This window comes from Phaenicophaeus curvirostris, chromosome 23 (assembly GCF_032191515.1).
Source record: "Phaenicophaeus curvirostris isolate KB17595 chromosome 23, BPBGC_Pcur_1.0, whole genome shotgun sequence".
NCBI lineage: Eukaryota > Metazoa > Chordata > Aves > Cuculiformes > Cuculidae > Phaenicophaeus > Phaenicophaeus curvirostris.
This window is the reverse complement of record NC_091414.1, coordinates 4,459,133-4,475,873: the sequence shown is the minus strand read 5'-3', so window position 1 is coordinate 4,475,873 and position 16,741 is coordinate 4,459,133. Positions and strand designations below refer to the sequence as shown.

The window sequence follows — 16,741 nt, the reverse complement described above, 5'->3', positions numbered from 1 at the left end:
TTGCTTACGAGGTGTCCACCAGCAGATCCTGGATGGCTGCAGTCATGCAGTTAAACCAGAGCTGGCCTTTGGTGCCACGAGGCAAGAAAACAGGCTTCTGTGCCCGTCCCATTAATTGATCTTCAAAGTTCTGCAATCTCTCTGTAAGCAGTTCAGCTTTCTCTCCCCATTTGTCTCTGCAGAGCTGTTGCAATATGTTCCACTTGAAAAGCTAACGTCCCATCCCTTACCGCACCCTGGAGAGTCCGTTCTCTTTAGGTTATTCCCATCCGGCAGCTGCACTGAACGTTTCACCAGACACAGGCATTAATTCTGCCTATTCATCGGTGCCAAGAGGAGAAGGTCTGTCTGTTGCCATAACGGATCGTTGTAGAATCTTTGGGAAACTGAAGAGCTGTGCTCTTAATTCAGACAGTTAAAAGACTCAGCTTGATGCTCAGGACTCATCTTTTCTGCCACTAATTACGTTCTATTTATGTCTGCAAATTTTCCTTCATTGTACTGACCCGCTCCCACCCCAGTGCCATACGGAGGGGCCTGCTGCTGATTCTTGGAGCTCATTAGAAGCAGCCTCTGATTGTTCTGGGACGGGCTGATTTATGCAAAAGGACCAGAGAAAACCTCTCTCTCTTAGACTTTCACATCATGAGGGCAACTCATGGCCCAGGCAGTTGCTCATAACATGACCTTGTGGTCTGACTCTATCCCAGTGAGGGAAAAGGCTGCTCAGCCTCTTTGGCGTCTCCGGCGCTGCTGGTGGGAAATAGATGAGGACCAAAGCAGGGAGGCAGCTGCAGCTGCCACGGAGATGTTCCCTGTCAGTGCCAGGCTCTCATTTTCTGTCTTGTCATTACAGCTCTTTGCGGGAAGCTGTTTTTCCTTGGAATTGCTGTGATTTTCTTAAAAGGTGTATCTTTGACCTGGCTGAATGAGCAGATCTTCTAAATGGAGAGGCAGTGCTGTACCTCTCCTGAGTGCAGTTGTTACCTTTAGCAAATTAAATTCCGGTCCCCTGCTGGAAGGAGAGATTTGTTTATGCAAAGTGCCTGGGAGGCAAACGCTGGCAAAGCTGATGCCATATGGAAAGCAATTATGTACCAGAGCTCCTGCTTTGGTGATTTTATGAATGACACACTTAGGATCACAGAGCATCTCTTTAAAGACAGGCTGTGCAGGCGGTGTTTGCAAATAGCTTGTCCTCTTTTTTTGCTGAATTCATGTGTCTAATCTCATTGTTTTGCTATGGATTATTCCATGGATCATCGGACACACTGTATCAGGGATATTTGCTCTTCAGGTCAGGAAAATGCATGACTGTTGATCTCTTCTGTTGGTAGGATTTAGCATTTAGAATAAGCCTCGGGACTTTACATGTGTACAGAGGAAGGGAAAATAGAAATATGAAGAGCTAACTCCAAAAACCCTGAGGCACCAGCTTCCATTTACAATGAGGGTGTGTGCAGACACGGAGGTGGACACTGTTGATTAACAGGGACGGTTTGGTCCGTGGTGGGTAATTTGTCTTGTTCTTCTAAAAAGGGGAGGAATTGGCTGCTTGAAAGAGCGAATGCTGCTTCTCCACCTGTGGTGTTGTTTAAAGATATAAATCCACCCAGCAGTTCCCTCCGGGCAGGGACCCACAGCTGTCATTCCCATTTCATACTGCAATTCTTCAGCATCCTCCTCTCCCGTAAGGTCACAGCGTTGTGTACTCTGAACAGAGAGCCTTGAAAATCCCATTTCTGCAGAAGAACATATTCAGCGCACATCCTCATACCTGACTTTATCATTTTAATACACCGACAACCCCAGCTTTCCCCAGGGCGCAGACTCCCACTGTGAGCCAGGAATACAAATGGCACGATCAAGAGGTCCCTCCAGCAGCCCCTTGCTGGCAGCTCTGTGTGATCCAGCGGGCATTCTCCCTTTCCTGAGGCAGGGAGACAGCACCCAGTGGCTTCATACAGTTAGAGATCTATCAATACCTGCCATGGCTTTGGGTTTATGAGGCATTTGTGATGATTGCTTCATAAACAGGAAGCATCTTCAAGTTGCGGTATAAATAACCGCTGCAAAATAAGACCTCGGAATAGTTTAGGTAAGGGATACTGATGCTTTGTCAAGTGACAGAACATTTTTCTTCTGATTGCACTCTCCACCTTTCTTCCCCTTTGAAAAAGAAACGCTGCAAGCTCTCCCCAGGAAACTGGGAAAAGGGACGAGAGAGAACAAGGGCATTAAATAGGACATGGTTGTTTCCTCTTTGTAAAGCAGCTGCTCGGTGTCTGTCATGAACCTGAAGTTCTTTTCTGGCTTTCCCACTACAGACCACGTCTCCATCGGGGGGCTTGGGGACAGCTTTTATGAATATCTCATCAAATCGTGGCTGATGTCAGACAAGAAAGACTCTGAAGCTAAAAAGATGTACGACGATGCACTAGAGGTAAGGAGCAGGTCGCTGCTCTGGACTTTTTTTTTGTGGGGGACGTTGTTCATCTGGATGTTTCGGGCAAAAATCTCTTAGATCTTTGGGTTTCCTCAGGATTCACTCTTGTCCACTGAGTATCCTAGTAAGTTAGTTATACTTCCTGTCCACCAAAAATCCTGATTTTTCATCCGTTTAGGCAATAGAAAAGCATTTGGTCAAGAAGTCTGCTGGAGGATTGACCTACATTGCTGAATGGAGGGGTGGCATCTTGGATCACAAAATGGGCCACTTGGCTTGCTTCTCTGGGGGCATGATCGCTCTGGGAGCAGAACACGCCGGAGAAGAGAAGAAGCAACATTACGTGAACCTCGCTGCAGAAATAACGAATACGTGTCACGAGTCTTACACACGCTCAGGTAAACCTGGAGCTGGCTAGGAACCATTCGTAATGGGTGGGCTACGGCCTTAGGAGACTCAGCTTTGTGGGGCAGGGGTTTGTAGGAGGTATTTTGTGTTTCAGCAGCATCTGCATCCCTGCGTTATGGTTTTCACTTGTCTTTCTGGGATATCTGGAAGAGGAAGGTGTGTTTTACGTAGCAAACAGCTGGAGCAGAGGGACAGGCAGATGTGGGCTCCCGTGGCAGAGTTGGGGAGTGAACCCGGACATGAATCCTAGTCCTGCCTCCCCGTGGCAGCACCAGCCTTCTCCCAACAGGGCTACAGTTTGAGTCTGCCCTTCCACATCCCTTTGCAAGCAAGACGAGGAGATTAACAGTGATTAATTGCAGGGTGTCCCACATAGAGGGTAGAGCAGTTGAGAAGCTCAACAGGAGAGGTTTGGCCACCTACAGCTGCTGGTGGGAGCCAGAAAAATGAACCTGCTCAGCCTCTCCTGAGGCTCCTACGCAGAGGCTGGCTAAGCCTTTTTGTTTCACGAGTCCATTAAAATCTGTTTCACCAGCCAGAGTGCTCATCAGCCGGTGCCTTGGGAGGGCAGTGACTGGTGATGAACAAGAGACTGGGTGAGTTCTCTGCCTGCGGGGCGTTCAGTGAGAGAAACGGGCATTGGACCGTGCTCCTTTCTTTGTAGAAACCTCTATAGCTCTTCTGAGACTGCAGGCAGCGGAGCAGCAGTCTGCTTTCCAGGACCTTGTCAAGCACAGGTCTGTCTGCAGTAACTGTTCCCGAGGATTGTTTCCCACCACACCAGCAAGCCCATGTTGGCAGTGTGTTTGCCCAATAAACTTCAGGCTAACCTGAAATTGTGTTTGCAAATAACTCTTTTTTACCCCTCCCCAGCACTTAGAGAACTAAAAGCAAGCCACCTGAACTAATAACCCTCTAGCTGTGAGTGCCTGGAGCCAATTTTTACCTTCACCAGGATCCAGCAGCATAGAAAGGACGGTAGCGAGCCGGCTGTCGTTTCAGCAAGCTCATTGTTTTGCAGAGGATGTCTGTGCGTGTCAGCCTGGCTCTCAGCAAACAGCCCAGCCAGCGAACACTGTCACATCCCCACGCAGACAGGAGGGCCCAGGGAAGATGTGTGAAAGGTTTAGAGACATTAAATGACTCCCTGACACACGGCCTTGTGATAGACACATGGGTGCAGCACGAGAGACACTGCAGCGTGATCACAAGCAACATCTGTGCCCATTTTCTCTGTTTAGGGAGTAGGGACAGGGTTGGTGTTAAAGCAGGGATCTGAGTGCTAGCTAATGCTTGCAAAATTGAGATTCTCATAAAAGAGGCACTCAAGGACCAAGGTACTCTTGATGCTTCATTTATAAACTACCAGGGGAATCGATTAAGCCTCCCCCATCACCCTGACATCTTCATTTCAAAGAGGCTCTGGTGGGCCAGAAGGAAAGGCAGAAGAGTGATCGCAAGTCACAGGTACCACTTCTTACAGCCTCCCTGCTGCCGTGGAGGCAAAATGGCTCAGTCTGGTGGGTTGATAATTGCAAAACAAATCCCTGCCTGTATTAGTATCGCAGCGATGACAGGGGCAGCTGCGTGGCTACGTCTTCCTTTGAGTGTGTTTTCTCTTGGAGGCTTTATGACAGGGGCAGTGAAATTCCTAGGAGCGAACACCAGGCTAGCAAAGTGCTGGGATGGTTTGCAAAGTGGGGAGGTTTGTGCCTGCCCTCCCCACACTCAGATCTGGTCCCAGTCCCTCAGAAACCCTCGATCCTCACCTAGATACCACAGAATGAGCAGCTGCTCGAGTGGCCACGGCTCACGCACTGCGGAGCTGCCCCTGTTGGGCATCAGCGGGGAGGTTGATCCGACACAGGGGCAAGACTGACCTATTCACCTGAGTTCATGCAAGCGTTAGGTAAATATTGAAAGCCTAAGCAACATAAAAGCACCAGGGCGGTCTGTTTACTGGCTTTCTCCTCAAACTGATCGCTGCGTGTGTGTGATTTTGTCTAGATACCAAACTGGGCCCTGAAGCCTTTCGCTTTGATGCTGGAACTGAAGCCATGGCAACCAGACTCAGCGAGCGCTACTACATCCTGCGTCCAGAGGTGGTGGAAAGCTACATGTACATGTGGCGGCTGACGCACGATCCCAAGTACAGAGAGTGGGGCTGGGAGGTCGTAAAGGTATGGCTGGAAAATTCACGGTAATAACTCTTAACGGTCTGCTGGATTCTTACAGGAATTTTTCCTTCGGTCAATAAAAAGAGCTGAAATGTTTTAAACTGTGTTAGACACTAAGGCACGTTAGCAACAGGGTAGGAAACCAACCCCCTCCTTGCCCACACCTTCTCAGGTGTCTCTCCACAGCAGATAATGGGGCTTTTGATGTGGACTATGGACAGGAGGGAAACGTGGGGGATGATGCACGCACACCAGAGCAAGGGCTGAGACCGCAACAGCGCACACACCGTATTACCACAACTGCCACGAGAACGAGCCGGAAATCATAGAATCATAGAATCACCAGGCTGGAAAAGACCCACTGGATCATCGAGTCCAACCATTCCCATGTGCGCTTGCAGCCCAGAAGGCCAACCATGTCCTGGGCTGCATCAAGAGAAGGGTGGCCAGCAGGTTGAGGGAGGTGATTCTGCCCCTTTATTCCTCTCTTTTGAGACCTCATCTGGAGGATTGTGTCCTGTTCTGAAATCTTCAACGTAAGAAGCAGATGGAGCTGTTGGAACGGGTCCAGAGGAGGCTACAAAGATGATCTGAGGGCTGGAGCACCTCCCATCTGAGGACAGGCTGAGAGAGTTGGGGTTGTTCAGCCTAGAGAAGAGAAGGCTTCAAGGAGACCTTATAATGACCTTCCAGTACCTGAAGGGGCTGCAAGAAAGCTGGGGAGGGACTGTTTACAAAGGCTTGTGGTGACAGGATGAGGGGCAGTGGCTATAAACTGGAGAGGGGCAGATTTAGGCTAGACTAAGGAATTTCTTCACTATGAGGGTGGGGAGGCACTGGAACAGGTTGCCCAGAGCAGTGGTGGCTGCCCGATCCCTGGAGGGGTTCAAGGCCAGGTTGGATAACACTTTGAGCAAGCAACGGGAGGTGTCCTTGGGGGGAAAATTGGAACTGGATGGGCTTTGAGGTCCCTTCCAACCCAAACCATTCCATGATTCTAATTTAGTGTGGTGTCTCCGTTGATCGTTGTAAACGTTGCCCTTTGGGGCTGTGCTGAAATCAGTCAAAGCAGCGGAGGTTTATGAAGAGGAGTGCTGCAGACAGCGAAACCTGCTATTAACGTGACAGCTCTCTGCAGAAAGGAGTCAACCTTCTATTTGAAATGCCTGGCCTGCTCAGAACCACGGGTTTGTAGTTGGCCAGGGAAAATCAGCAAACCTGCCTTTCTTCCCACAAAAACCTCACCTCTTCCTAGTTCTTGGCTGCGGCCCTGGGTCCGAGCAGGGGCTGCTTTTCAGTGGCAGAGCTGTCACTGCCCTGGATGAGACGCTCTGCAAGCAGCTGAAGTTGCCACTTGAGATGAGGTTTTTGCTATATGTGTAACGTCAAGGTCAATCAAATCAACTAAATTAGGTGGTTTATGTTTCTCTTGCCATTTCATTAGAACCAGCTTTATTCCTGGAGCCTAGAGTAATCACCCCATGTTCAGTGAGAGACAGAATCTACTTTAAACCTGGAGTTTGATTTGTAAAGCTGGCTTGTAATTCAACTGATGATGATTAATGAGTTACTCCATGCTACTCTGTGCTACTGAGATTTCTTTTCCTTTCTCAGGCCCTGGAAAAATATTGTAGAGTAGAAGCTGGCTTTTCTGGCATCCGAGATGTTTACACCACAACCCCAACCCATGACAACATGCAACAGAGTTTTTTCCTCGCAGAGACTCTGAAGTAAGTCTGGTGTCACAGAGGCCTTTCAGGGCATCGTAATCCCTGCACAGTCAACCCTTGTCTGCTTAATGAGTGTCTGATAACGAGGGGGAAGTTTTATCCTCTGTCGGGAAGCCTGGGTGGGGGAATGGGTGCTGCAAAGCTTTGATGGTTTCCTCCTGTAGAACCAGTGCTGCTTGGCACTCAAGGTTTCTGCTCATGTGCTGGATTTAAAGGACTCTTCCTGCTCTCTAAAGCTGCTCTGAGTGGAAATCTATGACTGCTGAGCTCCCTTGGATTTACCTGTTGGTTTAAGAGGCAGCTGTCTCCTCTGCTGGGTTAGTGTCCGGCGTGCAGGGGAGGCTGTGATGGCTACAGCCTGAATTTGCTGCCTCTTGCAGCAGATCTGCCTTTGCCGGTAGCGTGAGCTGATGTCTGTGGGGTGGCTGAGCGCAATGTCTCACCATAAACCACGGCATCTAAGGCCAAAGGCAGCCCTCACCACAGTCCTGCTGACAGCGCTTGCTTGTGCTTGCTTGGAATCCCCCTTGAAATCCCCCTTAGGAAAAAATTCTTCACAGAAAGGGTCATTGGTCCCTGGCAGAGGCTGCCCAGGGAGGGGGTTGAGTCCCCTTCCCTGGAGGGGTTTAAGGGATGGGTGGACGAGGCGCTGAGGGACATGGGTTAGTGATTGATGGGAATGGTTGGACTCGATGATCCAGTGGGTCTCTTCCAACCTGGTTATTCTATGATTCTATGATTCTTGAGTTGCCTTTAATCACCGTTTGTGTCCGTTTTCTCCCCGCCCCTGCCCTCTGGCTCCAGGTACCTCTATCTTCTGTTCTGTGAAGATGACGTGCTGTCCCTGGACGACTGGGTCTTCAACACGGAGGCTCATCCCCTGCCAGTCAACCACACGGACTTTCGAGCAAGCGTGCAGTAGCAAGGCCTCTGCCCAGCACCCTGCATCTGCAGCCTTGGCTGGTTACTGCATTTCCTTTCCATTAAAGGAATTCCTGTCGTTCCTAAAACGGTATTTCGGGGCACTAGTCCAATTCCGGACAGTATTATACCGGGGAGATGGAACCGTGACATAAGCACCTTCTTTTCCTCTGTGAGGAGCTCTTTTAGCCTGATGATGAGATGTTTATTATGGGCCATACTGTACACAGTTCATAGACATTCCTTTATACAGAGAATTTATATGAAATCCACTGACTTTGCTTTATAGTGGCCAAAGGACTGGAAGTTCGCCATAAAATAGACTTCACACACACACACACATCTTCCTTTTGGTTTTCTGTTTCATTTTTGCCTTTTATATTCATTTGGGTTTATATTTTCACTATACTGTGCTTTCTAGGTGGTGGGATTTCCAGGTTCTTCAGGAAGGACAGGATAGGAGAACGAGGAAGGACAGGAGAACAAGGAAGGGGAGTTGCCCTTGATGTGAGGGAGCAGCTGGGGTGCGTGGAGCTCTTTCTGGGATGAACAAGGAGCTGACCAAGAGGTTATTGATCAGGATTGAAGAGAGGACACCTAAAGGGGACATTGTAGTGGGTGTCCACCATAGGCCACCTGACCAGGAAGAACAAGTGGATCAAACCCTCTAGGCAAGAGCAGCTTCAGGTTTGGATTTGCGGGCCCTGGTCCTCGTGGGGGACTTCAGCCACCCTGGTATCTCCTGGAGGGACAACATAGCAGGACACAAGCAATCCAGGAGGTTCCTTCAGAGGAGCCAACAAAGAAAGGTGCTCTGGTGGACCTCATGCTCATTAACAAGGAGGGGCTTGTTGGGAATGCAAAGATCAAAGTCAGCTTTGGCTGCAGCAACTGTGAGATAGCGGAGTTCAGGATCCTGAGGGCAATAGGGAGGGTGAAGAGCAAGTTCACAACCCTGGACTTCAGGAAAGCAGACGTTGGCTTCTTCAAAGACCTGCTTGGAAGAGGATAAGACCCTGGAAGGAAGAGGGGCCTGAGAAAGCCAGTTAATATTGAAGAATCCTATCATCCAGGCTCAAGTGAGTTCCATTCCAATGAGCAGCAAGTTAGGTAGAAATGCCAGGAGGCCCGTGTGGATGAACAGAGAACTCCTAGCCAAACTCAAACACAAAAAGGAAGCTCCCAGAGGGTGGAGGCAAGGATGGGCAACCTGGGAGTTCTGCAGAAACATTGTCCGAGCATCCAAGGCTGATGTTAGGAAAGCTAAAGCCCAAATGGAATTGAAATCAGCCAGGAATGTCAAAGACAATGAGAAGGGCTTCAGTGAGGAAGACCAGGAGAATGTGGGCCCACTGCTCAACAACACAGGGACCTGGTTACACAGGACATGGAAGAGGTTGAAAAGCGAAATGTGACCTTTGCCCCAGTCTTTATTAGCAAGACCGGCCTTCAGGAATCCCAAGTTCTACGGACCAGGAAGATGCACCCTTGGTGGAAGAGATCAGGTCAGCAAATACTCAAACAAGTTGGACGTACACAAGTCGCTGGGCCTTGAAGGGACACAGCCACAAGAGCTGAGGGAGCTCTCCTTGCTGCTGAGCTGCATCAGACACCAGATTGCCAGCAGGGCGAGCAGGGTGATCCTGCTCCCCAGCTCAGCAGTGGTGAGGCCACGGTGAGAGCGCTGGGGGTTCAGTTCTGGGCTCCTCTGTACAAGAGAGACAGGGATAGACTGGACAGATGCCAACAAAGGGCCATGGAGGTTATCAGAGGGTTGGAACATGTCTCCTGCGAGGAAAGGCTGAGAGAGCTGGGACTGCTTAACCTGGAGAAAGGAGGGCTCAGGGAGGATCTTATTAAGATATAGAAATACCCGAAGGGAGGGTGCCAAGAGCACAGAGCCAGGCTCTTTCCCAGGGCACTGGTGGAGTCTCCATCTCTGGAGGGGTCCCTGAAGCGTGTAGCCATGGCACTTCAGGATTTGATTTAGTAGAGACAGTAGGGTTGACCTGACTGTTGGACTGGATGAGCTTAGAGGTCTTTCCAACCTCATTGATTCTGTGATTCTTGCCAGTAGTGCCCAGTGATGGGACCAGAGGCAGTGGGCACCAACTGGGATGTGGGAGGGTCCCTCTGAACATGAGGAAGCACTTTTTCACTCTGAGGGTGACCAAGCACTGGCACAGGGAGCCTGTGGGGTCTCCATCCCTGGAGATCCTCAGAAGGTGCCTGGACACAGTCCTGGGCAGCCGGCTCTGGGTGGCCCTGTGTGAACAGGGGCCTTGGACCAGATGGACCCCAGAGGTCCCTGCCAGCCTCAACCATTCTGCAATTCTGTGGTGTCAAAATCATAACTAAATCAAAGTCTGTCTGCAAGATCCGTGATCCTAATGTATTTTTATATAGTTTTTCTGTGCTCTTAGAACACATTTAACACACATCACATCTCATTTAACTTCCCTTTATCGGTTTTGTGTTTTTCTACTTTGATTTGAAACTAAATGTTATGAGTCACTTGTAATAATTCACTGCTGTAATAGTCAAATCTGTGAAACAGAATAAAAGTCTTGTAAAATAAAAAGCCTGTTTGGGTTGATCCTTTCCAAAGCCATCTGTCACAGCCCAGTTACATCATGCTCGGAATAAGGAGGTGACAATAGTGGTTGATTTCAAGACTATTTCACAATAGATGTTGATTTCCAGAGTAATCTCGCTGGTCAATGGGCAGCAATCCCCATCTGCACCCGCTCCCTTGGATTAATCGTTCACCACCTGATGTGGGGTAGCAGGAGTTCTCCTAAATGTCTTATTTTTCTAGCAGAAAATAAATAATCCCTGGCCAAGCTTGCTCTGCGGTGTGAAGTGTTCCTGGAATGAAGTAACAGAAGAAAAAGAACGGGAAAGATGGATTCCTCCACACATCCAGCCCCGGCATCCTCTGTGACTCCGAGCGGGACTATCGCAGATGCTCGCACACCGCTCCGTGAGTACCTGCTGCACGGTTCCTACCCCAGGTTGGATTTGGGATCAGCATCCTTTCTCCCTCCTCTGGTCACTGCAGAGCTGCCCAGCCCTGGCTGATGGAACATATTGTTCATTCTTGTGGTGCTCTCTGGATAAACGGCTCATTCAGTGACTCAGGAAGACAAAGTTGCTTGGAGCGAGTTGTGAAAACAAAAAAATGTGTTTCTACCTTCACGCCTTTGTAATTCCCCAAGAGGAATAGGGTTGTCAGATGGGGACTTAGCATTATGCCACGGATAATGATACTGGCTGGTAAGCTTGCCCTGGAGGAATGGTTATTGGTAAATAAACATCTTGGGAGTGAGTTGTGTTATCCAAGAGATTTGGGTACCGGGAAGCTGGTTTAGCTCAGAGGATTTTTATAATGGATTAAAGGAATTCCATAAATAAAGATATGCTGGTTTTGGAGTAACTCAAAAAACATCGCCTGGCAAAATTTAAACCCCCAAAATCATAGAATCATAGAATAACTAGGTTGGAAGAGACAAATAAACAGCATGGTTCTGGTTCCTTTAGGAGCATATCCTTGGTGATATATTAAAACTCTGCTCTTGTTTTCTCTTCCACACAAGTGAGCCAGAACGGCGTTAGCGAAGTCACATGCTAACGGGGAGAGCTGCTGCCTCCCCGCAGTTCAGCAGCTGCGCGGCAAACAGGGAGGGGTTTTAGTTGCCCAGCGTGCCTGCGGATGCAAAGCTTGTTCTTGCTTACCAGGAGTTTGTGTTGCAAACAGCCATGCCCCAAAATTTCCATTCCTGCAGGCCACAATTCTGCAAACCCTTCTGGCTGTGCTCAGACACCTGGAGTGCAGCCCCTGAGGCCAGCGGATTAATCACAGGCATAGAGTTTAGCGGGCACGTGTTTAGCAAGAGGAAAGAAGGTTTGGCTTTATTCCAAGGGCTGGCCCTGTTCCCCGGCTGGGCTTGTGATGTCTTTCGGCAATGCATGCGATGGAAATATTTGCCCCACTGGTGTCTGGAAATGCTGCTGCTCTTACCTCGCTGCTCTGCACATCTTGACCACGGCTGGATGCTCTGCTGGAGCAGAGCCCTGGGTGCTGGGATCTCTGGGTGCGGAAGCGGGCTCTGGGATTTCTCCCCTCTTCCCTTTTACCCACCCTGTATAATTGTATCAGAAACGGCGTGGCCAGCAGGTCCAGGGAGGTTCTTCTCCCTCTGGACTCGGCACTGGTGAGACCGCTCCTCGAATCCTGGGGTCAGTTCTGGGCCCCTCACCACAAGAAGGATGTTGAGGCTCTGGAGCGAGTCCAGAGAAGAGCAACAGAGCTGGGGAAGGGGCTGGATAACAAGGATTACGAGGAGCAGCTGAGAGAGCTGGGGGTGTTTAGCCTGGAGAAGAGGAGGCTGAGGGGAGACCTCATTGCTCTCTCCAACTCCCTGAAGGGAGGTTGTGGAGAGGAGGGAGCTGGGCTCTTCTCCCAAGGGACAGGGGACAGGACGAGAGGGAATGGCCTCAAGCTCCACCAGGGGAGGTTCAGGCTGGACATTAGGAAGAAATTTTTCACGGAAAGGGTCATTGGGCACTGGCAGAGGCTGCCCAGGGAGGTGGTTGAGTCCCCTTCCCTGGAGGGGTTTAAGGGACGGGTGAATGAGGTGCTGAGGGACATGGGTTAGTGATTGATGGGAATGGTTGGACTCGATGATTTGGTGGGTCTTTTCCAACCTGGTGATTCTGTGATTCTGTGATTCCTGCTGGGTGGGGGTGCTGGGACTCCCGTTGCTCTGGATGGGAACCCTTTTGGCTTTATACTCCAAGTAGGTAAATGAATGAGGTGTTCTCTTTGGGTTTAAATCGCTGACAGAAAGGATCTGGGAAGCTGTGTGTCTTTGAGCTGTTTTCCTGCCTTGTGGGACACCCCTGGCAATTCTGGTGTTGATTTCTGATGAGTTTTTCCTGTGTTTGAGTCACCTTTCCAGGCAATGTGGCCAAGCAAAGTTATGTCCCATTTCCCCTGTTACGCTCAAGTTCAGGAGCTGTGATTTCCGTGTTAATTTTCACCATCAGGACACGCAGCTCTATTCCATGTCAGAAGGAATTCCCTGTAAATGAAGTTCTGGTAAAAGAAAGATGCATTAGTGAGAGAGATGAAAACTGATAACTACCACTTGTGGAACAGCTGGCTGTTGTCACCTGACCGTACACAGAGAGAAGACAAAACTATAGAGGGAACAAATGCATCTTTTTGTGACCCACGCTTCATTTTTACAGCATTATTAAATTCCCTCGGAAGGCTTTCAGCACAATTGGTTATTGAATTCAAAAGCCTGGCACTCGGAGTATTTTTCCACATACATTTTGATCTGATCTCTTTATCCAATTGTTTCAGATGTGATGCATCGCACGCTGGCTCCCAGTGCTGGTGGTTCCAAAGTTTAAGCAGTTTCTTCTGAGCACGTCTGGGTCCATTGCAACCCAGGACATTCTGTGATTCTATGATCCCCAGAGCAGGATGGAAACCCCTTTTCTGCAGCAAACACAGCAAAAAAACTGGTTTTCTTGGCCCCTTTGAAAAGCCCCATGTGAAACCAGACATGGATACTCCACATTCCTTACTGTTTTCCAGAAGATTAATGGTTTTGGGCCTCAGTCTGGTCAGGACTTGCTTCCTCGCAGTGGGTCTGTTTCCAGGTGCTTTCTTCATTTGTGCGGAGCTCGGATTTTAATGCCGCCTTCCATCACAACACGATCGCTTTGCCTTTAGAGCAGGCCAGGGCTTCAGGCTATGGGAACGGGGCCATCAATTTAAACGAGGACAGGGCTCTTCTGCTTTCACAACACGCCACCCTGGAACGCAGAGTTGCTGCTTGTGCTCCAACATATGGAAAACCCATCCCTCTGCTGCAAGGAAACATTGCTCCAAGTTTTTTATCCCTGCAACCAACTTCTCCCTATTTTTCTTATTTTTCAGCCCAACTCTCTCCCTGCTGGCGAAGGGGAAATCTGGGATAGCTTTTACCTTCTGGGTGAATTTCTTAGTAGCAGTTTTCCTGCTGTTTCCCTATCATGAGGATTTCCTTCGATACGAGTGTGTCTGAGTGGGCCACGCAGCAGATGTCTTGATATTTAACATTTTTCCTGAGTGCTGTAATCCGCAATCTCCAGCTCCAGCCGCGCAGAGCCAGGAGCTGTCGGCTTTGTTCCCCTTTGAGGAGGATTACTTCCCAGCGGATGCCCTCAATTATTTCACCTTTTGTCTTTCATTCTTTTTCCTATCAAATAATTCATCTGGCTGTCATCTTTATATGGTCGCTGGTGACACTGGGAACGGTTCAGGTGTAAGATGAGCGCCTCTGCTTCTCATCTCCATGGTCTCATTCTGGCTCTGCCAGCTTCCCTGGCAGATCTCCGGCTCCACCTCGGTGTCTGCTGTCTTTGTCAGCTCATATCACCTCTTGCTCCTGCTCTTTCCCAGACACCCAAGTACATTTATCCTGTTTCACAGCTATCTCCTCTTGTTACATTTTGTGCTCTGCAGGTACTTGCCAGGTTATCTGAGGTAAGCAAAAGCTCTCCACACCTCGCTGCCCAGCCTAATGAGTCCGCGAAGTTTTAAAGCACATCTGCTTCAAGTGCACAAGTGCTTAGCTCATTCACATCTGTCTCTGTCCCAGGCGTTCATAGAATCACTGCGTCACAGAATGGTTTGCGTTGGAAAGGACCTCAAAGTCCATCCAGTCCCACTCCTGCCACGGGCAGGGACACCTCCCACTGGATCAGGGGCTCCAAGCCCCATCCAACCTGGCCTGTTTAGGACAACTCTCTGCAGCCAGGTCTCCATGTCCAACTTTCCATGGGACAACTCTACATGGATGACTCCACGGGAACAACTCTAGGTGGAACATCTCTACGTGGATGACTCTCCACGGCAGCAAGGACTGCTGGTTCCATGCATTCCTGGTTGCTTGGGGCTAAGGAGGATGCCGGGGTGATAGGGTGCCATGTCAGTAAGTCCCTTAATTTAAAATACACCAATATCCACCCAAAATAAAGAGAACAAACCCCTAACCCCGTGCTTGGGGCTCCCTGCGTGGAGTTTGCTGTCTGTATTGCCCAACCTTGCACTTGAAGAGAAGTGTGAAGGTCTACACGGGGAACTATGGCAGTGAGAATATAAGTGCCCAAGTCCCAGGAGAAAGCTGTAAGTCGCCTTCGCTGCCTGCTCCCTGCTCCCTCTAATCTCGCTTGATGTCATCTGCAAGAAAACGCACGGTGTGATGTTTCTATATCTCGTCCAGGGAATTGCTCAAAATTCCAGACACTCCTGGCCCGTTCTGCCCAGGATTACCAGCCTCTTTCTCCTTCCTTGATGCTGCTGCCACTGCTCTCTTAACAGCTTGGTCATGCTCTCATCTCCAACCAAAACACTCTTTAAACCTAAAACACAAATGATCAGGCAGGCTTAGGAAACAGCGAAAGCTTCAAAGGATTAAACGCTAACACTTCGAGATCAAACATTCTGTGCTGTTAGCCCTGCAGCAGCAGAAAATGGTACTAAATCTTCCCCAGCAATCAGGGGATTTCGGTGCAGGATTGCGTGAAAGGAGGAGCAGGGAGACTGATTTATGAGGAAAGATTAAAATGACTAAATATACATATCGCTCAGCCAAGGCACCACTGAGGAGTAACATGGGGGACTAGGGGTGCTGGTGGGTGAGAAGCTCAACATGAGCCAGCAACGTGCACTCACAGTCTGAAAATCAACCTGTTGGGGAGGGGCTCTTGATCAGGGAGGGATGGGAGAGGATGAGGGGAACGGTTTTCAGCTGAAAGAGGGGAGATTGAGATGAGATCTCAGGAAGAAATGTTCTCGTGTAAGGGTGGGGATGTCCTGGCCCAGGTTGCCCAGAGCAGTGGTGGCTGCCCCATCCCTGGAGGGGTTCAAGGCCAGGCTGGATGGGGCTTGGAGCCCCTGATCCAGTGGGAGGTGTCCCTGCCCATGGCAGGGGTGGGACTGGATGGGCTTTGAGGTCCCTTCTAACCCAAACCATTCAGTGATTCATTTGAAGAACCTGGAGGGCACCAAGAACACAAGGAGGGTGGACAAGTGAAGTGAAATTAAATAAAATAAACCTCAGTGAAATGAACTAATTTAGGGGCAAAAAGGACAAACTGAGGGCAAAAAAGGGCAAATTCAGGGCCAAAGGAGGCAAATTTAAGGGAAAAGGTGAGTTTGGGACAAAGGAATGTGAGTTTAATGGCAAAAAGGGCAATTTAAATGCAAAGAAGGCAAATTTAGGGCCAAAGGAGGCAATTTAAGGGCAAAGGAGGTGAGTTTGGGGGCCAAAGGAGGCGAGTTTGCAGGCAAAGGCAGGCGAGTTTGGGGGCAAAAAGGCCAATTATAAGGGCAGAGGAGGGGAATTTGGGGCAAGAGGAGACAATTTTGAGGGCAAAAGGAGGCAAATTTGGGGAAAAAGAAGGCAGTTTAGGGGCAAAGGGTGCAACTTTAAGGGCAAAGGAGGCTTATTTGGGGCAAAAGGAGGCGAATTTAAAGGCCGGGGAGACAAACTTGAGGACGGAGGAGGCAAACTTGAGGGCGGAGGGGGTGAATTTGGGGCAAAAGGAGGCGAATATAAGGGCAGAGGAGGTAAATTTGGGGCAAAAGGAGGCAAATTTGGGAGAAGAGCAACGAAGCTGGGGAAGGGGCTGGAGAACAAGAAGAGCGGCTGAGAGAGCTGGGGGTGTTTAGCCTGGAGAAGAGGAGGCTGAGGGGAGACCTCATTGCTCTCTCCAACTCCCTGAGAGGAGGTTGTGGAGAGGAGGGAGCTGGGCTCTTCTCCCAAGGGACAGGGGACAGGACGAGAGGGAATGGCCTCAAGCTCCACCAGGGGAGGGTCAGGCTGAACATTAGGAAAAAAAAAATCACAGAAAGGGTCACTGGGCACTGGCAGAGGCTGCCCAGGGAGGGGATTGAGTCACCTTCCCTGGAGGGGTTTAAGGGACGGGTGGACGAGGTGCTGAGGGACATGGGTTAGTGATTGATGGGAATGGTTGGACTTGATGATCCGATGGGTCTC

General features: G+C 49.7%; 1 protein-coding gene across 1 annotated transcript in view; it reads left to right on the top strand.

Annotated features, from left to right (window-relative positions):
• MAN1C1 (mannosidase alpha class 1C member 1) overlaps nt 1-10,442 on the top strand; it is a 72,575-nt gene extending 62,133 nt beyond the window's left edge. The window contains exons 8-12 of the mRNA XM_069875252.1: nt 2,328-2,443; nt 2,625-2,844; nt 4,862-5,034; nt 6,646-6,761; nt 7,566-10,442. Coding sequence (XP_069731353.1) covers nt 2,328-2,443; nt 2,625-2,844; nt 4,862-5,034; nt 6,646-6,761; nt 7,566-7,683 — 743 coding nt within the window. The 3' untranslated portion in view covers nt 7,684-10,442. The remainder of the gene's footprint in view (nt 1-2,327; nt 2,444-2,624; nt 2,845-4,861; nt 5,035-6,645; nt 6,762-7,565) is intronic.
• Nucleotides 10,443-16,741: the final 6,299 nt, after the last annotated feature.